This window comes from Podarcis tiliguerta (genome assembly GCF_965153285.1).
Source record: "Podarcis tiliguerta genome assembly, chromosome: 6".
In the NCBI taxonomy this organism is placed as follows: domain Eukaryota; kingdom Metazoa; phylum Chordata; class Lepidosauria; order Squamata; family Lacertidae; genus Podarcis; species Podarcis tiliguerta.
Genome location: NC_139539.1, coordinates 59,271,572 through 59,295,274, shown reverse-complemented (window position 1 = coordinate 59,295,274; position 23,703 = coordinate 59,271,572). Strand labels below are relative to the sequence as shown.

General features: G+C 43.2%; 1 protein-coding gene across 13 annotated transcripts in view; it reads right to left on the bottom strand.

Moving 5' to 3' along the window:
• Positions 1-6,976: 6,976 nt before the first annotated feature.
• The window catches only part of PATJ (PATJ crumbs cell polarity complex component), a 157,190-nt gene continuing 140,463 nt past the window's right edge, over positions 6,977-23,703 (bottom strand). For 8 of the 13 annotated variants that reach the window (XM_083447973.1, XM_083447968.1, XM_083447971.1 and 5 more), the window contains 6 exons: positions 23,629-23,669; positions 22,828-22,950; positions 20,479-20,583; positions 16,651-16,754; positions 11,349-11,472; positions 6,977-9,064 (listed from right to left, as the gene is read on the bottom strand). In XM_083447973.1, the coding sequence (XP_083304099.1) occupies positions 8,918-9,064; positions 11,349-11,472; positions 16,651-16,754; positions 20,479-20,583; positions 22,828-22,950; positions 23,629-23,669 (644 nt within the window). In that variant the 3' untranslated portion in view covers positions 6,977-8,917. The remainder of the gene's footprint in view (positions 9,065-11,348; positions 11,473-16,650; positions 16,755-20,478; positions 20,584-22,827; positions 22,951-23,628; positions 23,670-23,703) is intronic. The other 5 variants (XM_083447965.1, XM_083447966.1, XM_083447964.1 and 2 more) reach the window with 1 other exon arrangement.

Sequence of the window (23,703 nt, the reverse complement as noted above, 5' to 3'; positions counted from 1 at the left end):
ATAGATCTCTTCAAGAGGCAATATGGCGGTCAGCGGGAACTTGAAAGTGACACATATATTTTGCTTTTAAACAGATTCATTTCCAAAAGCTGAGGGAAATTATGGGCAATTTTTTATATCACACTGTGAATAACATCTGAGATAGCTGAAAGTGCAAGATGATGATGATGATTGATAATAATAAATAATGTAAAGGACCCCTGGACGGTTAAATCCAGTCAAAGGCGACAATGGGGTTGCGGTGCTCATCTTGCTTTTCAGTCCAAGGGAGTCGGTGTTGGTCCACTTACAGCTTTCTGGGTCATGTGGCCAGCATGACTAAACCACTACTGGTGCACAGAGTACCGTGACAGAAAACAGAGCGCATTGAAATGCTGTTTACCTTCCTGCCACAGTAGTACATACTTATCTACTTGCACTGGCGTGCTTTTGAACTGCTAGGTTGGCAGGAGCTGAGACAGAGCAATGGGAGCTTGCCGTATTGCACGGATTCGAACTGCTGACCTTCTGATTGGCAAGCCCAAGAGGTTCAGTGGTTTAGACCACAGTACCACCCACATCCTAACAACAACAACAACAACGTTTGTGGGATGTATCCAGCCTGCGTATGAGCCACTCTTGCTTATTGAATTAATGTAATATTATTCATTTATTTAAAATGGTCATATGCTGATCTTTACAAAAACTGAATTGAAGGCCAAAGCAGCAGCAAACTGTTATGCAGGGGTAATGACAGCTGCAAAGGTGGGATGCTTCTAGTTACTGCCCAAACCTGATACCATATTAGTCAATAAAAGCACATCAGCTGCTAGTCACAAAGTGTCTGTTGGGTCATGGCTGATATTAAGGAAGCCACACCACACTGACCAGGCCTGAGGTACATAGAGGTAAGGGGACTGAAGTTCACCTCATTGTTTTCTAAGAGCCTCTGCTCTATACTGAATAAATTCAATACACAAATTTTCATAATGGATACCTGGCACTAGAGGGCACCAAACATACAAGACCTATACCAGTTCACTGATTATGCCACTTTTTGTATAATACTGAAACAATTCTTTCCTTCAATTAGCTTTTGAGGGATTACCTAGATATTCGTGGGAAACCTAGTGACTTCGGGCAAGACTTGCTGCTCTTGAATATAATCCTAAAATAAAATACAAATCCTAAAATAATATACAAATGATCCAAGATGGCGTCATCGTTAGTAGTAGCGTCGACTTGAGCTCCGCATCAGTTGATGCTGTTTTTATTATTTTTATCAGTTTTTATTAGCTTTTTTATCAGTTTTTATTAGCTTTTATCAGCCTCAGTACTTTATCTTTGTTAGTTGGCAGCTATTAATTTACAAAGCTTAGGTCAAGGGCCTGAGTTACACAAAGTCTGGAAAGCTCCGGAGAAGGCCCTAATTAGCTCCGGCTCATCAGGAGTGGAGATTAGACGCCCTATCGTGGGTAGACGCCGAGCTTCCTGATTTACAGCAGAAGCTGCTCTGATTTACAGCGGCTCTATCTCTGGAAAATGCCTAGGAAAAATAAACGACTAGCCTCATCTCCAGAAGGGTGCTCCGCCTCCCCGCCAGCCTCCAGACCAGGTCGAGGAATAGTGGGGTGGCGGCGCTGCGCCTCCCCGCTGTCCCCCAAGCTTTTGGGCTGCAGGCTGCTGCCCACAAGCCTTGCGAGCCCGCAGGACCTCCCGCCGGGCTTGCAAGACTTGCGGATAGCACCGACCCCTCTCGCTCTCCAGGCTTCAGCGAAAGCCTGCATTCGCCCCATAGGACACACACACATTTCCCCTTCATGTTTGGAGTGGAAAAAGTGCGTCCTACAGGGCAAAAAATACAGTAATATACTATCTGAAGCCCAGGCAGCTTTTCGTGAGAACCATTCAACAGCAGACCACTGTCTAATGCTGTCCTTCCTAGCTGAGAATTATACCAGACCTCTACAAGGTAAACTCTTCGTGGCCTTTATGGATCTGAAATCAGCATTTGACTCCATCCCCAGATCCCAGCTATGGTCCAAGTTGAGTCTGATTTTGCAGGACAAACGACTTCTCTTTCTTATAAAAGCCTTGTACAATGGAACCAAACTGCAGGTCCGATGCGGTTGACAGGGACAGCTATCGAACAGCATCGAGATGACTAGGGGGGTGAGACAGGGTTGTATTTTGGCCCCCACATTGTTTTGTCTATTCTTAAATGACCTAGAAGAGAACTTAATGGACCCAGATGGACACATTCCAAAAATAGGAATGAGAAGGACCCCTTTGTTGTTGTATGCTGATGACGCGGCCATCATCTCGCGTTCCAGACCGGGCTTGAATTATCTGTTGAGGAAATTTTCTGATTACTGTTCTGGAAATGGTTTATCCATTAATTATGAAAAATCTAAAATTTTAGTCTTCGAAAGAAGATTCTCCCAGTCTAAATGGGTGCTGGATGGCCATAACCTTGAACAGGTAAAATACTTCAGTTACCTAGGGCTCACATTCCATCATACAGGATCTTGGAAGCACCATTGGCAAACCTCCCTTCAAAAGGCGGAGATTACAAAGCTAGCCATACATAGATTCTTCTTCACAAAGGGCGGCAAATATGTTCCAGCAGCCTTAAGGGTTTTCAACGCAAAGCCCGTTTCCCAACTCCTGTATGCAGCAAATGTCTGGCATAATGGGGACCTGCCAAAGCTTGATGGCTTTCAGGCAAAATTTATACGATCTCTGCTGCAGGTACCTAACTGCGTCCCCAACTCCGTACTTCTGTTGGAAGCTGGTGAATGCCTAATTTCTGCTAGAGCGTGGTGGGCTGCCCTAAAACATTGGCTCAGGATTTCAGTGTTTAATCTAGGGAAGGGTCTGTACCAACATTTGACCAATGAGGAATTTGTCAGCAAATGGCAGAAAACCATGGCTAAAAAAGCCACCTCTATTGGTCTGTCTCCCCCCCCAACTGTATTACCTGGGTTATGAAGGCGCCCAAAAGGTTTTAAAGCAAAGATTATGGGACAATGCACACAGTGACTTGTGATCTCGGTCACACGCAGTCTGTAGTCCGCTGGCAGCAGGAGTTCAATATGGGTATGTCTTTGAGTTAACATCTTACATCAAAAACCTGACAGTACCTAACTATCGAAGGCTTTTCACCAAAGCCAGACTGAATGTCTTCCCCTCTGCCGTGCTGGATGGTAGGTTGAGAGGAGTTCCCTACCAGGACAGACTTTGCTCATGTGCTCAAGACATCGATTCCATAGATCATATTTTGTTACATTGTGCGAAGTATGAGCAGGCCAGGGCTGAACTGATACTACCCTTGCTGGTGCCTTTCCCGGGAAAATCAGAGGCTCACTATGTCAGGTTCTTACTGGAAGACCGGACAAAAGCTAGAACGTTGGCAGTCGCAAAGTTTTTATCGGTGGTTGCAAGAACAAACGAACCCTATATTCCAAACAAAGTGCTTGATTAACCTGGAGGTAGGCTGTATGAACTCTGTATTGATTTGTAATGTTTTGTTGGGTCTCTGGACCGTAATAAAGATTGTTTAATATTAAATGCATCCACCCTATGGCTGCCATATGTCCAGAGTTTACCAGACACATCCGGGAATCGAGCTGAAAAATGGGTGGATTTTTGCTAAATTGACAGAATGTCTGGAAAACCCAGACATATGGCAAGTAGGGCCATTTTAAAATAAAAAATGCTTTAAAAATCCCCCAAAACTTTAATTTTTGGGGGAGATGTTACCAGAAAAGCTCAACAAGGGGGAGTGCATGAAAGAGGTGGCAGGGGAGCAAGGAGCGCTGAGGCACACCTTGTGGGGGCAGCTGTTGCCTCCCATCCCTCTCCACTTGGGAGGGCAAGTGCCGCTTCTTGTCTCTGAGGCAAAGCAAAGCCAGGGCTCCTTCTCCTGCCGACCCCACTCCTCTCACTCGGTGCATTGGGTTTTAGTGCCAAACACCTCCACACAGCGCCAGGCTACCGCCCTCTTGGCCAGGGGTTGCTCCTTCTTCTCTGAGGAAGGGCACCAGGCATTTTCCCTTGCTTCGCCCCATTGGCACTGTGGGACACTTGTGTTTTCACCCTCTGAGCTTTTTTCAGCTCCCTCCACCACCTCAGTAAAAGAGCTCCTTGTAGCCAACCACCACCGCGGCAATGTGAGGCAGCCAGGGCTAGATTTAGGTTTGCTGAGGCTCTAAGCTGCTGAAGGTAATGGGGCCCTTCATATGTCCAGTTGTCCTTTTGGCAACAATAAATTATCGCTGTTTTTTGTGTTCAGTATATGCTATATGGTAATTTATGGACCTAATTGGTATCTAAAGCCATTTGCACATGTTGCAACACAACCAGTCCATGCAGAATGTAGACAACCTATATATAGAAATGAGCAAACCAGTGATATTTTAGGGAGCGGGCTAGCAGGCGGGGCACATTACTTACATCATAGGAGCCTACACAACACAAAACACTGTTGCTATATGTAGGTTTTTATTTGTTTTTTATCTTATATTTTGGAAATGTACATCCAGTTTTTTCCTTTAATTTTTTGGGGGAATGCCAAGAGAGTGGGGCCCTAAGCTATAGCTTGGTTAGGCAGCCCTTGTGGAGTCTCGCTCCTGTGTGCTGCTCTGGCAAATGCACCAGGGGTAGGGGGGTGGTTTGAGGTGGCCCCCGATTTATTTTCATCACTGCATCCGCGGCTGAGATGGCATTGGTGAGAGCCCTTTTTTCTTCACTTGCCACCTTGGTCCTAAAGGATTGACTGGTCGAAGAGCTTGTCTTTTGTGCGGTTGCCTTGGGGGACTGGCAATATGGGAATATGGCCACCCTAATCTGTCCACATGGAACTTGCAAACTTCCAACACTTTAATTGTAAAGCAATGGGCTTATTGGCAGGGTTCCTGGCAGCGGTGATTATATTTGATTTGCCAGTAAAGAAATATATCTTTCCAAGACCATTTTGCGCTGCAATAATAATATATTCACTTTTTACCTGCTTTCCAAGATAGTGAGGATAGACCCGCAGAGAACATTAATGGCTCATAACTAGAGAGTTATGGGTAGATTTCCTGCTTATCTGGCAGGAATGCGAAAGCACAGAGCTATAAAGACAGATAAAATTGTCTCAGCTGAGCATGCTCTTCCAACTCAATTTCATAGAATAAGATTGCTTTAACAATAAGAAGTTGAAGATAATAGAGAAGTCGTCCCACTTTGTGATCTTAAAGAGAGGTAGGTCAATGTGGAAAATATCTCTAAGGGTGTGTTTTTGAAGCAGGAACTCAGCTTGGAGAGCCTATGATATGCCCATCAAATGGCACCGAGTCTCCCTTTGATATAAACTTGGGGCTTGCAACGCAAGCTTCTGCTTCTGAAGCCACATAGTGGAAATAATTGCTTATTGGCAATGAAATTCTTGCCATCCTCCTTATCTTTTATTGGTTTGTATTGTTCCGTTCCTTCTATCAAACTGCTTGTAGGTGTAGGGTTTGTAAAGCTATAGGAAAAACAGGCACACTCTTAGCCCCCCCCCCCCCGTTCAGTCAGCAGAAGGCCAAGGGCACTGAGCGAGTAGCAATTTTACCAGCTCATACAAATATTTTGTTTTCCTGCAAAAGTGGCTCCAAAAGCCAACATAAGGATGTGGATAGCTGGAGCATATGCTATATAGGTGTGACTGTTGAAAGAGCATGCCAGTGTCACTCTAAAGGGCAGCCCCACTTGGTCACATGAATAGCGCTTTTCGCATTTGAAAAACGAATTTTAAAATGGGCACTGGTAGATCCTGCTGCTCAGAAAAACTATCAAGACTGGATGCTTTTAACATTATACACCTGGTTTCTGAGATATTTCGGCAGGCAGAAGTTCCTTGAGGCGGTAGGGGAATGCTTATTACCTAATGAGGAGTCATATTGCTGATTTTGAAATTGGCCAGAGGGCTTATTTCAACAGATTACATGCTTAATCTGTTCTGCATTAAACTGTTCCTATTGCCATTGGCTGCAAGATAACATTTGCCTACAAAGCAGTTTTAGCTTTCTTCTGTTTTCAGTGTTATTTCCAAGGGTCCAACATATGTGACTAGGTATGCCCTAGAAAGATTGATAACACAGTGGTATCTCGGTTTACGAACTTAATCTGTTCGGGAAGTCTGTTCTTAAACCGAGGTGCGCGTTCCCTAATGAGGCCTCCTGCCACCGGTGCCCTTCCACCGTTCGGCTTCTGTTCATAGACCGAGGTAAAGTTCGCTAACCAGAACACTATTTTGGTTTTGCGGAGTTCTTATAACGAGTAGGTCATAAACAGGGCTGTTCTTAAACCGAGGTACCACTGTATTCTTGCTGTGTTGAGGATGGACAATGCCATGGTGAGATGTGGGCTGAATATAGCTACCCTACTCTGCAGTGGTCTGAGATGGTCTACCCTCAAAGATGGATGGTTTCCTGAATGCCCTGGGGGATTTCCCAGCTAATGTGGCTGGCACTTCTGTTGAGGCTCTTGTCTCAATGTGGGATGGCGAGTTGTGCTGAACACATGACAAATGCTCCCGACTGGCCTTGGTTTCACTGTGGAGCATGTAGATCACCTTGGTACGGCAGAGACCTGCAAGCGATGAAATGGGAAAGTTGATGGCTAGATTGCAAGTGGTTTAAGGCCTGGCCAAGAGAGCATTGCTCTGACGCCCTCACAGGCCTGCTATAACAACTTGATACAATATTGTTTTTAATCTTGTGTTTTAATGCTATAACCCACCCTGGGACCTTAGTGTGAAGTGCGGGTAACAAGTAAAAAAAATAACAACTTAGCAAGGGACAAAATTGCTAAGAATCAACAGTCATTAGACCATGCTCCCAAATGATACTCATTTTTAAGCGTTTGTTCCAGGAAAAATGTCATCTGGGATGTATCTTTTCTCTTCTAAGATAAAGTTAGGCTTCTGTGCATTGGTGTAATATTGACTCTGCTCCAGTATTCTTCCAACTTTTTGCAAGTGAATTTTATTTCAAATCTTTGGAAGTCGTAAAACATTTTATTTCACTGCCATACATAAATGAACTATATGTTTTGTTACCTCCTGCCCGTATCACAGAAATCAGCATTATTAAACAAACCAAAAGCCCATATACTAAAAAAAAAGCATAATGCAGGCTTCATTAAAAGAATTGGGGCACAATCCATTGGGAGGTTTTCCTGCCTTAAGCCCTACCCACACCATGTTCAGACAGTTCCCATTCATCTCAACGGGGTTCAAAGCAAGGAGAACTTCCTAGCAGATTGTGCCTTTTTATCTTTTACATATAGCACTTGCTTCCCTACCAGCTCGGTTGCAGGTTGCAATGCAGTTTTTGGCAGTACTATATGTGGCACACAGAAGAGTGCAAATTACAAGCAGCAATCATGTGATCTCTGCCTTGAGCCACAGGGAGTGCAAAATATCTCAGTTATAGAAGCTCATCATTCTTTATATCAGAAACATATGCATAAAAGGGCAAAAGCTGGGGTCAGATTCAAAAGAATGGTTAGGAACTGTCAAATTACACATTTTTGGTCAAAACTAAACTAGAACGATCAACAGATTTTGGTCACAATCCTTAAACAAGTCTAAAATGCTTTTTCAAGTTTAATTATGGGTGTGCAGTGTGAACTTCAGCATATGTTATCAAACAGAATGCCTCCAGCCTTTACAGTTTTCTTCCTGGGACATTTTCTTAGCATTTCTTAGAAATATTACTAGCATTAATCTGCACACTGATGTGTAGAAATCCTTTAAAATCTTCTTCCAGGCACTAGTCAAGGAACACCCATGAAAGTATTCCAGTAGCTTAAAGCACTTTGTGATTAGCTAGATCCAAACATAGAACATAAAACATAGACAATAATCTTAACGAGACAAAATCACCTTTTCTTTGATTACTGTGTCACCTTTAACCAATTTAGCACATATACAATCAACATGAATGTTATTGCATTCTAATTGTATCATACAGTTTACATACATTCTACAGAAATTGCAAGCTTTAGATAGAAAATTGTCACTTTATTTACTGATGACAATGACATTGTACTACATAAATTTAACTTGAGCCACCAGGTTTCTTTTGCTATATTGTCATTATAAATAATGCGTAGCCCTATTTCAAGTTAAGGTGCTTCCTTCTGCCTCTGTGCAATTAAGCTTTATACTGTACAAACCATCCCTATCACTGAACCAGCTCCTTTCAGACAGCCCCTTCAAAAGGCTCATGCCAATTCATCTCAAGAATTTTTGGGAGCTAGCCTTTAAAACAATGGCACACACAAACTAAGGAGAGGCTGAAATTGACTTGTCATGATTGCCACTACCTTACAAATATCTATCCAGAGAGATTAGAGAGGGAGGGTTGACATTTCATGATTAGAACACAGTTTACAATTAATTTCCCATGGGAGAATCTGATATTTCATCATTTAGAACAGCAGTAATTGAATTACATTTTTAATGTTTTCTGGAATGGCTGAAAAAAAAGAATGAACGTAAGTAAACCATGAATGAGATGAAAAGCCACTCTGTAGTTATCGCTGTGCATGAGATGGGATCCAACAATAAGCTAATTTCTTTCTTGTGTATAAGCTAATTTTTGTTTCAGTGACTTTACTTCCTATTGGTTGATGACAGTTCCGGGCAAAGCAGGAGCCAGGAAGCACATTCAAAGGAAACCAGGGATGAATGGGGGTGGGTGGGCTTAAGGATTTCACAATTAGTTTGAATGACTAGGCAAAACGAACATCTACAATGGATGTAAACAGCACAGGCAACATGATTAATGGTGTGCTAAATTTAGACAGAGTTGGGTTTTCATCCCACACAGGATTGTTTTATAGCAGCTCTAGCAATGCTCAGAAATAAATTGCATCCAGCCCAGATTGAATTTGCAGCAAAATCTCATGACAACACTGTTAGTGTTACAGTCCCTTTTTGGCGCTTCAGAATTGCTACAGCTTGCTCATGAGTCACGCCTTCCAGAGTCTCTCCATTAACTGCTAAAATCTGATCGCCACGCTTCAGTCTGCTGTCATCTGCAGCTGCTCCCTGAAAAAAATCAGAAATGGCACATCAGAGGCCAAGCAATTTGAAGGGGCTTAATTAAAGAAGAAGAAAAAGAGACATACACAAACCACCCTCAACGGTGACATTCCATTAACATTATTAATGCTTCTTGGAGCATTTGTGGCCATTAACGCTTCAAACACTTCACAGATGATGAGGAAAAGGGGTGGAGAGAAGATTCTGCTCTAGACCAGACTGCCCACACCTCCAAGATTAGGCGTGTCAATGGTACTCCCTGCCAATTTTGTTCTTTTTTGATAAAACCAAACAGAACAAGATCAAATCAACTGAATACTGATTACTGACTGTAATAAAGAGATTGAAGAGGAAATCAAGTGCGCATGTAGGTGTGTGTGTCCCATATGCCATCAATGGTATAGAGGCACACATTAATTGATCTAGACCTGGTTGCCTGCCAACTGGGCCATGCAATGTTTGGAAATGAGATCTTTCCATAAGGCCTGATGCACTTCTGGGAGCCTCTCACTGTGTGGGCTAGTTCTTGCATATTGCATAAACGAGTACCAAGTATCCATAAAGTTGTCCTTTTGAGATTCACACCCCGCATCTTGTGCTGCTGACTTAGCTTTCCAGAGATTGCTATCAGCCACACAGTGGCTAGCCATCTGCTTTTAGGGAAGGGCGAGGACAACTTCCTTTGCTGCATTATTACTCAGCAGGCTGCTGTTAGCAGAAACACCACTTTTCAAAAGATGTGTACTGATAGCCCACATAAGAACTCTGGAAGGAATAAGTCATGCATCATAGGATAAAGATTTGCACACATGGCTTCAAATCACAGACACACAGCTTGTTGAAAATGTGAATTGATGATGTAAAATTGTCCCACTTTTTTTTTAAACTAACACAATGCTGCCAAGTAGGTCAGTGTTGCCAGCTTTGCAAGATGAGATAACTGATGTATACTATTTGTGTCAGTTGCTGGGTGAATTGCTGAGTTGCTAGGTCACAACAGGAGCCCCCCTCAAGCATAGCATTCCAGGTGGCCATGGCAGGACTCCTAATTTTTTTTTTTAATTAATGTCTAAACTAAGTACCTGAAGCTGTGCTAACCACCAGATTGCAAACAGTGTCCCATTTTCTAATACTCCCCTTTTAACTTTTTTCTTTCTTAAAAAAACTGATTGTGGGCATTTTTATATGCTCTCAGCTCTCCAATATTCCACATGCCTGTCCGTTTATAATTTCTTGACAGAGACATCTTTTTTTTTAATGTCTGTTTCACATTTCAGATTCTGCACATCTAAGCAAAGATTGAAACAAGATATGCACAACGGGCTGTGCATAAAATTTGATGCAACCTTGTCATATAATGCCCAAAACTGTTCAGTTGGGAGTAAGAAACATGCAAATACGGAAAATAATGCAATGAACAAAGAATATGACACACCAGATCAACAAAGAGTAAAACACCCAGAAACAGGTACGTGAACACTTATTTGAATCTTTAAGTGGGAGAGGAACAAAGGATACACCTGTTGCCAGAGGTATCATGGTGAACTAGGAGTGACGATAAATGCACGGCTGCAATTAAAATGCATGGCTTTGAAAAATCAAAATAGCAGCTGTGTAAACTTCTCTCCTGGTAACAGTAGCTCGGGAAGGGATTTGCACTGGTAACAGAGTTAAACCTCCCTTTCCCATGCGCTGAGATCTCAATTCTGATCAGCTCCTCCCCACAGCTGCTATTTAAAAAAACTTGACATGTTATCACACATTAATTGCGAATTGGACCTCAGACTGGTGCTTTTAAAGGGGCCTTCAGCATCTAACTTAGGAAAATGACTTGTCTTCATTCCAAAAATGAGAGCTTGAGAGCCCAACACCTTTCTGATGTGACAGAAGCTGAACTTTAAAGGATGTCTGTAAACACACCTTACATTTCAAGAACCTTTCCCGCTAAGAACTGTACATTGTTAAGGGTGGGGAGTGGACTGTAGCTCTGTGAGAGCTAAACTACAGTTCTCAGGACTCTTGGAGGAGGGTATGTGCTTCAAATGTATGGTGTGTACACAGCTGATGACATTCATTCACCTAGTCAATAGACAACTTTTAAAATTTTTTAGCAACAGCCTGCTGGGGGTGTAGTTCCAATTTTCCAAGATATGGAAACTCACAGACCGCCCCCCCCCACTTTCCCCAATCAAAGGATAGCTTTGATCAAAGTAAAATGAAAATAGTTGTTACAAATGTATTTTGAAGCAGCGAAGATACATGCATAGGTTCATCTTTTCTTGTCAATTACCTTTGCAAAAATGGTCTTGACATAAATAGGGAGGTCTCCATGGGGACTTCCATAGCCCCCTACAATACTAAATCCCAATCCATCTGAGCCTTTCTCCAACACAATAATCTTAGGCTGAGGTGATCTGGAAAACACAGCAAATGCCACTTAAAACACAGCTTATTTAATAAGTGGAAAGGTAACCTAATTGAAGTGGCTGCACACTGTCAGATCAATGGTGCATATTGATCTAGTTGGCAGTAGCTCTACAGGGTATCAGGCAGAAGAGCCTTTCCAAGCACTGATATTGGAAAGGCCAAGGTCTGGAATTCAGATCTTGGGTACACAAAGGATACGCTCTACCACTGAGCTACTGGGCTTTCTCACGAATTAGCTATGTGAGACTAGTGCTGGCTCTAGGTTTTTGAAGGACCTTTGTAAATATGTCCTCAGTGAGACCCCTCCTTCTCACTAATGGCCATACTGTCCAATCTTTTGCACTACACTTTCCCTCTGGGCCTAATCCTTTCAACTTCCCAAAGTTGCACTCTAACGAAGGCATGTGAAGGATACTGGTCTATCTCCTCAGTCTTCGCACAGCTTACATACTGAGAGGGGGCAAATAAACAGACAATGACATCATAGAGGCTGAGGAGGTTGACACTGGGTTCCTTGCTGGAGAATTAATAATAATAATAACAGTAAATTTATACCCCAACCATCTTGCTGAATTTCCCTCAGGAAGTGCCCAATGATGGCCCTGTGTTGACCTATAATAGAGCTGTTAGGGTTTCCTCCACCTCTGACTCTATATGCTTTTGTCAGCAGCATAAGAGGTAGGCATTGGCCAGTTGAACTTTTTCTCATCAGTGAAAACTAGAAAATGTTTAACTACTGATGTTTTTAGCTGTTCACAGAGGAGAACCATGGCATGAAGAAAGCTCACAAAAAGTTGGCAACACTAAGGTAGCAGGAGTGCATAAGTGATTTGCTTTGCTTGATGTATGTACTTTTCAAAACAATTATATCTAGCAGAAACCTGTGCTCTGCTTACAGCAGGCAAGGACTAACCTATAGATTGTTGAATGGTTTTGAGGTAAATTGCTACTCAGAAGATCCAGGCTGGATTATTTTTCGCTCTATAGGGCGCACCGGCCCATAGGACGCACCAAGTTTTTTTGGGGGGGAAATGAAAAAAAAAATTATTCCCCCCCCCAGGCGCTTGTGGGGCCTTCAGACCAGGTCCGGGGACAGCGGGAAGACGCGCTGTGCCTCCCCGCCGTCCCCGGAGCTTGCGGGGCAGGCAGCGGGGAGAAGAGCGCTTCTCCCCACCGCCTGCCTTCAGACCAGGTCTGGGGACAGCGGGAAGACGCGCTGCGCCTCCCCGCCGTCCCCGGAGCTTGCGGGGCAGGCAGCGGGGAGAAGCGCTCTTCTCCCCACCGCCTGCCTTCAGACCAGGTCCGGGGACAGCGGGAAGACGCGCTGCGCCTCCCCGCTGTCCCCGGAGCTTGCGAGGCAGGCAGCGGGGAGAAGCGCTCTTCTCCCCACCGCCTGCCTTCAGACCAGGTCCAGGGACAGCGGGAAGACGCGCTGCGCCTCCCCGCTGTCCCCGGAGCTTGCGGGGCAGGCAGCGGGGAGAAGAGCGCTTCTCCCCACCGCCTGCCTTCAGACCAGGTCCGGGGACAGTGGGAAGACGCGCTGCGCCTCCACGCCGTCCCCGGAGCTTGCGGGGCAGGCAGCGGGGAGAAGAGCGCTTCTCCCCACCGCCTGCCTTCAGACCAGGTCTGGAGACAGCGGGAAGACGCGCTGCGCCTCCCTGCCGTCCCCGGAGCTTGCGGGGCAGGCAGCGGGGAGAAGCGCGCTTCTCCCTGCCGCCCGCATGCAGACCAGGTCCGGGGACAGCGGGAAGACGTGCTGCGCCTCCCTGCTGTCCCCGGAGCTTAAGGGGCTGGCAGCGGGGAGAAGCACGCGTCTCCCCACCGTCAGCCACATCGGGAGACAGCGGGATGGCGGCGTTCCGCCTCCCTGCTGTCCCCCGACCTAGTGGGGCTGGCGCTGGGGTTCTCCTGAAGTCTGGAGAGCGAGAGGCGTCGGTGCGCACCAACCCCTCTCACTCTCCAGGCTTCAGCGAAAGCCTGCATTCGCTCCATAGGACGCACACACATTTCCCCTTCATTTTTGGAGGGGAAAAAGTGTGTCCTATGGAGCAAAAAATACGGTAGTTGTATGAAAGATGTTTGTGGCCCTGTGATTCTGCAGTATATGTATTTTAAAATGAAGCTCACTATCTAAGAAGTGAAGCTACTAATGATGGCAGCTACAGATGAGAGAAGACAGTCCCAATATTTGTTTAACCATGACCAATGTGGAAGAGAATAATACCAGGGCAGCCCCCTTTGGAGAGGAGCTCAGCAAACCGCAAATCTTGAAGTTTTGAGATGTGCATCTGACTTGCAATGGAGCCAACAGCAGAAATGAGCCCCCCCCCCCTTTAAGGAAATAGATAAAACACCAATTGCTGAATTGGAATGTTTACAAGAAGACTGGGGAGTCATTTGATAAGAAATAACCCAGCACCATTCAATGAAACAGATGCAAAGAGTAATCTGAACTTGAGTTTTGGTGACTGGTGTTATCATGAATCAAAGGGGAGAAAAGACTAAAAGTAAAGCCAAAGAGAAACTTTATGGAGCATGCATCTAGACGTTTTTCAGGAAGAGTGGGCAAAGCTGTTCTTCAATTAATTTCTCTAAGGGCAGATCATCTGGAATTGTAGTTGTCATAACTCAGCTCAAGCGAAAACATAGCCAGATAGGAGCAGAATCAACATGACAACACATCACTGGAGGAAACTCAGGAGGATTGGTTGTCACAAGTCAATCAGAATAATAATAATAAAACCCTCAATCTTCTGGAAGATTCACATTTGCATATTTTTGTGTTATTAGCAATTATATTCAAGACTAGCAGCTGAAAACAAAAATGTTTACATAATCTATCAAGGGAAGAGACTGAGGACAGCCAAGCATTTCAACAGGTGCTCTTGAACAACAAAAGCATATCTAACCCTTGTTCCTAAAATAATAGAGATGGGATGTATCATTGGGTCTGCTGACATATAGGCAGGATGCTCCCTACCCAAGTTCTAAAAAGAGCAGCTACCCTATCCAAAGTCTATACTAAGAAAAGGAGAATGGTACAACCCATACCATGTAGGAAATTGCAGAGTTGCTTATATGCCTAATTTATTGGGCTTCTTTTAGTCATGAAGAAGGGCAAGAAGCAAGGTAGGAGACTGAGATCCAACCCCCCCCCCCCCGCAATGCCACTGGAAACCCCAATGATTTTCTCTTTCTCTTGCTGATCTACTCCTCCCCTCCCCTCCTTTCACAAGGTCTAGAAAATGTGAGATCACATGAAAGAAAAATTCTTCATTGTGCAATGCTTATTCCTAATCACTGGATAAATACAACCCTGACATTATTCAGACTGAAAGATGTCACAAGGAAGCAGCAAAAGTAAGATGCATAAGGCAAGAGGTACCGTATTTTTCGCCCTATAGGACGCACCTAGTTTTCAGGGGGGGAAATCAAGGAAAAAAATATGACACCCCCCCCCCCCGCAGCTCTGGGAGCAGCGGATAGGCTGCACGCAGCCTGTGCGCTACACCAAGGCCGTCTCCCTGCTTTTGCTGGAGGTGGCGGAATTCCCCCACCTCCCGCAAAAGCCCACAGGAGCCGTGCGCGACTCCTATGGGCTTTTCAACCAGGAGGGAAAAGGGACTGAAACGGCCGGTCAGTCCCTTCTCCCTCCTGGGGAAAAGCCCCCAAGAGGGGTGCGCTCTTCAAAGGGTGCACGGCTCCTGCGGGCTTTTTACGGGGTGGGGGAATTCCCCCACCTCCTAGAAAAGCCAGCAGAAGCCGCGGAGCCCCTTTAAAGAGCGCGCAGCTTTTGCCTGCTTTTGTGGGAGGTGGGGGAATTCCCCCATCTCCCGCAAAAGCCCACAGGAGGGCTGGAGAGTAGCGGGATGGCGTCGCATGCTTTCCCGCTGCCCCCCTCCTCTGGGGCTGGCGATGGGGGAAGCGCTGCTTTCCCCACCGCCAGCCTCCAACCCGGGTCTGAGAGTAGGGGGAAGGCGTCGCGTGCCTTCCCGCTGCCCCCCATCCTCTGGGGCTGGCGATGGGGGAAGCGCTGCTTTCCCCACCGCCAGCCTCCAACCCGGGTCTGAGAGTAGCGGGAAGGCGTCGCGTGCCTTCCCGCTGCCCCCCATCCTCTGGGTCTGGCGATGGGGGAAGCGCTGCTTTCCCCACCGCCAGCCTCCAACCCGGGTCTGAGAGTAGCGGGAAGGCGTCATGCGCCTTCCCGCTGCCCCCCATCCTCTGGGGCTGGCGATGGAGGAGGCGCTGCTTTCCCTCACCGCCAGCCTCAAAGAGCAGACTCTCCTGGCTTCAGCGGAAGCAACGCAAAGCCTCCAGAGCACAGGCTTTGGAGGCTTCGCGTTGCTATCGCTGAAGCCAAGGAGCCTGCATTCGCCCCATAAGACGCACACACATTTCCCCTTCATTTTTGGAGTGGGAAAAGTGCGTCTTATAGGGCGAAAAATACGGTACATTAAGGAAAAAGACTCCCTAAGTATTTCAATCAAATGGACAGGGTGGCATTTTACATGGAAAACTCCAGTGCATTTGTGGATCTTGACTACAGAGAAAAGAATCATCTGCCCTTGGTGTGACAATCTATTAGATTTATGCATGAAGACTGATACTGCACATGTGTATTCAAATGTAAGCCCCACTAAGTTCGATTACGTCCAAGTAAGATGGTATAGATTGCAGCATAAATCTTTCATCCCACCGAATTTGGAAAATCTCACAATGTGTATTAAGCTACAATCCATCCCCCTCTACAATCCATTTATATGCATCTCCATTGTTTCAGACAACATGGGGAAGAACCAAGATTTAGACAACACCACTTCAAATACTTTGATTCTCAACATACCATAACGAAATAACCCCAGCTAAACCATTCAGCTGGTTTCACTAGCAGCCGTACCATCTGCTGCACCTAACTAATGGCAATTTTTGACAACAGCATGGAATTCAAAATTTTGGAGTTATGGAAGCTCAAATTGTTATGGCAACTTAAAATCCTTTTAGCTATAGAAAGCAAGGGATAAATTATAATGCATGCTCAAAGTCCAAAGTAATTTGTTAAAACTGATTGCAAGTCCAAATATCAATGCCGTTAAACTGAGCATTCTCAACTTCTTCAGGGCAGTGTTTTGCTTCCTTTAGAAAATTTAAGTATCAGCACAACTTACTCTGGGTCTTCAGGATGGTTTTCTGTAGGTGGGCTAAAATTAGTGCTAGCAGTCATGCTCTCTAGCTGGCTGGCGATGGCACTGATGTTGGTGTCAGCTACAACCTGCAAGACAAAGTGAAAGTGACAAATCTAAACATACATCTTAGCTAGCATATTATCAAGCAGCAAATTTTGTATTCTTAGAAAGCCACTTTTCCTAATTAAAAGGGAACTTTAACTGATGAGTGAATTGTGGAAGCACTCAAGACTGTAGCATTGTTAAAGCTAAGTGGATAAAGACATCATTTGTGCCTAGAGAGAAGGCTAATGAAAGCCATTTATATAACCTGGGACTCAGCTACATTAGTAAAGAAAAAGTGTTTTATATGTGTTATAACACTGTGACACCAGATGGCGCTGTGGAGTCCCACCTTTAGCCAACATGATTTCCCATTATGAAGTTTACAACATGTTTTCCAGAAACACTTTTTATTGTGTCTAGATTTAGCCCTATTCAGCTTTTCAAAAGAAAAGAAGGTATGTTTGCCCAGAAGTAAATCCCCCAAGTTAAATGAGATTTACTTCCAGTTAAGCATCTATAGGACTGCAGCCTGTATAAATGCACACATGTATGATGATTATTTTCATCTAGACTTGGAAGGCAAGAAGATGAACATATTAAACTCCTACCCCTTTTGCCTTACCTGTATTCATTGCAAGAATGCATTAAGCTTTTTGCACATGCTATTTTTGGACACAAAGATTAGCAAATCAAGAAGGGGCTCAATAATGCTTACCTCGAAGAAGAGGAACAGCATTAGAAAATTATCCAGCTACAGGGAGCTGGGTGTCAAATGACCACTCCTACAGGAGATTGTCTTGGCCAAAAGCCCTCTGTGGAGGTTTTCTTTGCCTCCCCTCCAAATTTTATTCTTTTGCATCTGTGTTGTTTTGCTGAAGGCTGCTTCCCTGAAAACTTGGATTGGTTTAGCCATAAATTGAGCTACTTACCAACTGGGGAGTAATAGGTCGGTTCATTTATAAGATGAACCAGTGCAAGAATGGTGAAACATGCCCATCTCTAAAAGAAGCCAGCATGTCTTTTCACCCAATTAATATTACTGAGTCAGCTAATAAAAGACTGAGTGAAGTTGGTTCACATAAGAGAAGAAATCTAGTGGCATGTTCCAGTTTTGATACCCTAACCCTCAGTGTTCTTAAAATAAATGGTCCAGATTTCAGAATCACAGCGTATTGATTAAACAGCAGATAATATTTTATAGGCTTGTTCTGTCTTACTCATAAGGCAGAATAATACTATAATTTTCCAGTAGGATGGGAAAACAGCTAAAATGCTTGTGCTTTGTGGTTAAAAACAACAGCAAAACCTGGCAGGAGGACATATCTATATTCACCCATCTGTGGCTGGCAGTAAGAGCATATCAAAGTTCAACAACCTTGCAAAAAGCTTCCCCTTATCTCATTACTACACCTGCAGACAGCTGATTAAATTAACTAGCAGCATCCAAACAGCCAGGAGGGATGAAATATTCCCCCAGGATCCTAATCTCCCATTTGCAAACAGCATTAACCAACTCCTTTGCCATCCTACCCCAGGACATATCGACTATAAAGCTTTCCACACCAGTGGATATAATTATCTGACCTTTCATAGCCAGTGACTATGAGGTGGTTTAGCAGATAATAGAATTACTTAATGATGTGTCACTCATGATTATCAAATTGATAGGATGAGTTCACTTCTGTGGTGTGAATTTATCAATGGGCAAATGAGAAGTACCGTTATTTAAAATGAAATATAACCATTTCCTATTCATCACATCCATATTTTTTTTTTTTTGCTGATCTGTTTGGATACAGGAATGAAAACAAGGCAAGTTGCACAATGACTCTTAAATGTCTTTTTTTGTAGAAATTTTAATTTTAATGCATATTTAATGCAAAAATTGAAAGTGAATAAATAAAATTCTAACAAACAATTAAAATATGTGCATTGTATTATTTTTGTAGGTCAATTATTATTAAATAAGAACCATACTGCAGGGGGGAGAGGTAGCCTTTAAAAGATGAATAACTGAACAATCTGCTTTTCTGGAAGTGTTGATATAACAGACATGTAATGAGCAACAGACATGTCATGAGCAAGTATATTTAATCTTGTATCCCCATAGAATCTGGTTTCCTGCCATTCTAAAATAACACTGTTCTCATTTTGGGGACAGTGTAGGTATAATCACAATACTTCTGGTTGACAGCAGTAGTATGGTCATATGCCCAGCTCATGTCAGTGCTATTTTCTATTAACTTTCAAAGATGCAAACAAATGTCACTTCACTGTTTATTAACAACTATGGCATCTGCTCATAAAGTTGGGATTTTTATTCTGGGCTTGTTCATGTGGTGATAATGGCAACCTCAGTTGCATTAGATTGGCTCTATCTAACAAAATTATTTTTGTTAATTTGCCAAGTTTCAGTATTTTAAAATCTTGCTTAGAACCTGTTACTGTTATTAGAACTTATTACCTTATCAGACTAATTTCAACAAAATCTACATAAAGCAGATACGTTCCCCTAAAGTCACTTCCATTTTTCTTTTCCAACTACCATTCTACATTCCATGGCTACTGGTCAAGCCCTTTTTGGACTCTTCTTAAATGGAGTTTTGCCCCTTACATTTTTTTTTTTTAAAAAAGATTTTGTAAAGTTCTGCAAACATTTGTGTTTCCCTGAGAATCCCAATAGATCTCCTTCTCCAGTGGGCCCCATTTTGGCTACCATCATGGCAGCATTCACTATATGGAGTGAGTCTAACATAACCTCAGATAGCAGCTTTAATTTTGTCAGTTTACCATTTATTGTACTAGCAAAGGCATTTATGGATAAGACAAGAGCTAGAACAGGGGCAGATGAGGGATGTTTTTAAATCCCCATTTATATTCCTCCTGGAATTTGTGGTTTTGCATTCCTCTTTCTTGTGGAGTGGCACCAGTGCATTAGAAATTTGCTTTTCTTCTGTTTTGCTATGCATTCATAACATTTATGGTTCCACCCCCATATGGGTTACTGCTGAGAATGAGCGCTTGTGTGGATTGCTTAAATCCAGGAGTGGGAGTGTGGTATTTAAAAGCGTTTAACTCCCTGCCCCATTATTTCCCTCCTTAGGGCAATGTGTATGACCCCACCCCTTTATCAAGCCAACCCTGTGAAATAAGTTTGGTTTTATTAAGAGCATGCCTATTTTTTTTTTTAGATGTGCTGTAAGCATGTTCATTAGCTCTGCTAAGAAAATAAATGCTTTTCCATACAAACACGAAGGGAGTGCATCTTACTAGATAACACACCTTTCCCCTTCCTCCTGCCAAATTAAGATGATAGATCAATTGTACTATCCAAGTACTGCCACTTGGTTGATAACCAGCCATATATAGCGGTTCAAAAGAAGCAATGCTATTTCTCGTGCCCCCTTCTGCTTTGAAGAACAAATAAGGTTAACATGATGGGCAGCTCCATCAAACCTATGTAGCAAGAGGAGGGAATTTGTTTTTGTTTCAAAAGTGACAGAAACTGAAAGCCTAGATGATTTTTCATGTACCGCAAGAAGTCGTTCCCTCTCCCCCTCAGTTTTATAAGATCATGTTCGCAGTGTGTATGGACAAGAATAAAGCACTCTTGAATGAAATAATTTCTTGCTTTCATCTTGCATAATTCAAATCAGCAAGAGCCTTGCCGTGCTGTGGTGCCTTGCGCCACTGATGCTCAGCCTTTTCTTTAAAAACACCATTTATCTATCCTGGTGCAGCCGCATGTTCAATTTATCATCATACCTGCAGGATAATGCTCCCGAAAGCATTCTTCAGTAGATTAACTGCATCAGCGTGAGACAGCCCATCCAAAGGCTGCCCATTAATACTGACAATCCGATCGCCAACCTAAAAGGGGGAAGAAAAAAAGTACAATAGCTACAGAGAAATTGCTGGCATTAAGGAAAATTGGAAGAAAGCTCAACGTTTCTTGCAAGTTCTGGCTCTGCATACTCATGTTTCCCGGTTATAGAAAGACAATAGAGATCTGCTATATTTTCACTGATCATTGAGTACTTTTCATAGGGAGGATAAAACACTCCTCCTGGAAGTAGTAGAACACAAAGAAAGAGCTCCTACTTCACTGATAAATTTTGGAAGCAGAGAATTACACCAAAACACATCCTAAGTAGCAAAAGCCTACAGCAGTCCAAGCACATGCATGCGGTGCACAAAAGCACATTCTTTCAATATGCAGCGACATGAGAGAAATCACATGGTCTCTGGTAGATAATATCTGTGACCACAGATGCCAATGGGGTACATAGGAACCAATACTTACTATTGAAGATATTGGGTTTAGTATTAATTTTCTGCAACAGCCTTTTTAATTTTCCATTTGTCTCACTTAAATAAAGTGTGACATAAATGGCACGACAGTTATCACTGGCCTCATCACCTCCACACAGAGTCCTAACATTCACCTAAAGAAGCAGGTCGGCCCAAACAGTTTTACAGCAGATGCAGTCTTGAGGCCAGTTCACACAGTGAAAAGGCAGCTTGTGTCCCCACACAATCTTCTTCCTATACACAACTTCATCCCTGACATGTGGTACGGAGTAGAGTACTACTGCTATCATGGAAATTGCTGTAGGGTACATATGTGTACCAGTGGTGCACACAATATGGCCCCCCATATTCCCAGGATAAGTTGTTGTTTTCTGAGTGGGAAGAATTCCAGAGCTGTATAGTAAACAGTTGAAATGCCTCTCTGCAAGCTCTTTTTCTTTTAGCAAGAGTGCATAAACAGTTCAGGAAAGAAGGCACTTATATCTTGCTGTTTTTAGGCGACCATAATCTTTGTGGTACTTATACTTGCATCTTTACATCACTACGGTTAAGTATATTGATACAAAAGCTACAAAGATATTCTGCCTTCAAAAATAAAATGGTACTATTAACCAAATAGTAGGCACTAAACCTCGGAGCCATTTCAGGCAATCAAAACATGCTTCGGCTTTCCACGGGAGACATTTCTTTTTCTTTTTTTTAAAAAAAGAGGTTATTTCTATGCATATTTTTACTGAATACCCTAAACATTTAGGGCCAAGTAAGACATTCAGGATCTTTGCCACCCAGTGTATTCTGTGGGGTCCCTGGGGACTTGGGCTGTTTGCCATGGCTTGGGCTGTTTGCCAAAACAGCTGCCGGCACATGGAAAGAGTTCCTATGATTGCAGAAGCTGAAAAATACATGGTGGTAATGACAGAAATAATTGCTCTGAACCTATGGCTGTACCCATGGATGTCCCGGGTCACAATTTAAGTTCTCTACACACCTTTCATCAGGAAAGTCAAATAACATAGTGTTGAGCACATTTTAAGTGTCTGAAGTGGCTGTTCAATCACCAAATACTTGGTTAAATAGCAATCATATTTCTTAGAGTTAGGCAGAGATGAAGGTACATAGAAGACACACAATGGCCCAGTTTGCAGATCATATTAAAACTAACTATAATTTAATGTGAGTGAAACAAACTGCCAAATCACAAGCAGTAAGCCAAGAACAATACTTATGTTTTGTTTGGAGGAAACATGAGCCCTGGTCCATGTGACAGGACAAGCCAGGCTTTGGCTTTGCTGTGCCTGCAGTGCAGGATCAGGGGTGCAACACTATGGGAACTTCTGAGGAGTGTGCATCAGCAAACTGCTTGTTCACATGACATCACAGTTTGCTTTGAACTATGGTTTAATGTGAAGCACAAACCAGGACAAGCGGATCTAGCACAAGACAATCCATATGGGTTTTAAGTAAATTCATAGAGACAATTTGTGTTCTTGCAGCTCCCTTGCTTTGTTGAAATGGCAGATTGCATGACATGACTCACACCCTTAGTTCCAGAAACCAGAGTCCATTTAAAAGGCAATTTTCTATTATTACTGTTATGCAATCACTCACAGTAGTTGACACAGGTGGTTTTGCTAATCAGAAGTAAGAAAGAAGCACATTTCACAGTTGGAAATAGAATGGAAATGCCTGTCCGAGTATATCCAACAATATATAACCCTTGCAGTTTTCTTAGGGGGGGGGGATAAAATCAGCAACAAGAAAATAAAGATAATATATATGGATAATTTTATCTTTTTCACTTACTTTTAGTTTGTGTGTACGTGCTGCTACCCCACTGGCTTGAATCATGGCGATGAAGATTGGAATGTCTCCCAATGGGCTTCCTTTGCCCCCAGCTATACTGATACCAAGAGCATCATTTGGACCCTTAACAGAGAGGTTAGCAACGTAACTATTTGTGTTGACATCATTCAAGACATTTAACACATGGGCCTTAGTAATAAATAAAACCAAGCATGACAGTGATGCGAAATTTCTAGCAATTTCCTGTGCATCGTTCAATATTGATTTAGCAACAACTAAGTACAGGAGCTAATCCTTATGTGTGTATGGAAAGCCTGTTCAATTGGAGAAGTAAAACACAACCTAAAGGCAGCCACTGGTTCTTTTATATGAGACTCCTATTGATCTACAGAACCCTTAATTTGGTAGCAACTCATGCACATAAACTGCGGCAAGATGATGGCACATACATCACGTACAAAGGCCACAACAAATAAAACTATACAATCTGACTACTACATCACTAGTAGGTATTAATATAATTTTACTAAGGATGGGTGAGCAAAATGGCCAAACTCTGTTTTGGTCCCATGTCCCCATCAGCCCAAAGTGAGTTCATCACCTCTCATTAACAACAACAAAAAATCTGCAAATAAAAACTGAACATTTATTTTTTTTAAGAAACAAATGTAGAAATGTTTTGGGTTTGTTTTTTTTAAAGAAACAAACGCGGCTAACTTTTACACATGGGAAGAACCTTATATAGCACCTTTCACTTAAAATAAGAACTAAATGCTTTGAGAAGTAAGAAAAGCTACTCACTCTTGTTATTTCCACAGTCCTCGGGCTCATATCTGTCCCAACTAATAAAGAAATGAACAATTAGTTTCTGTAATT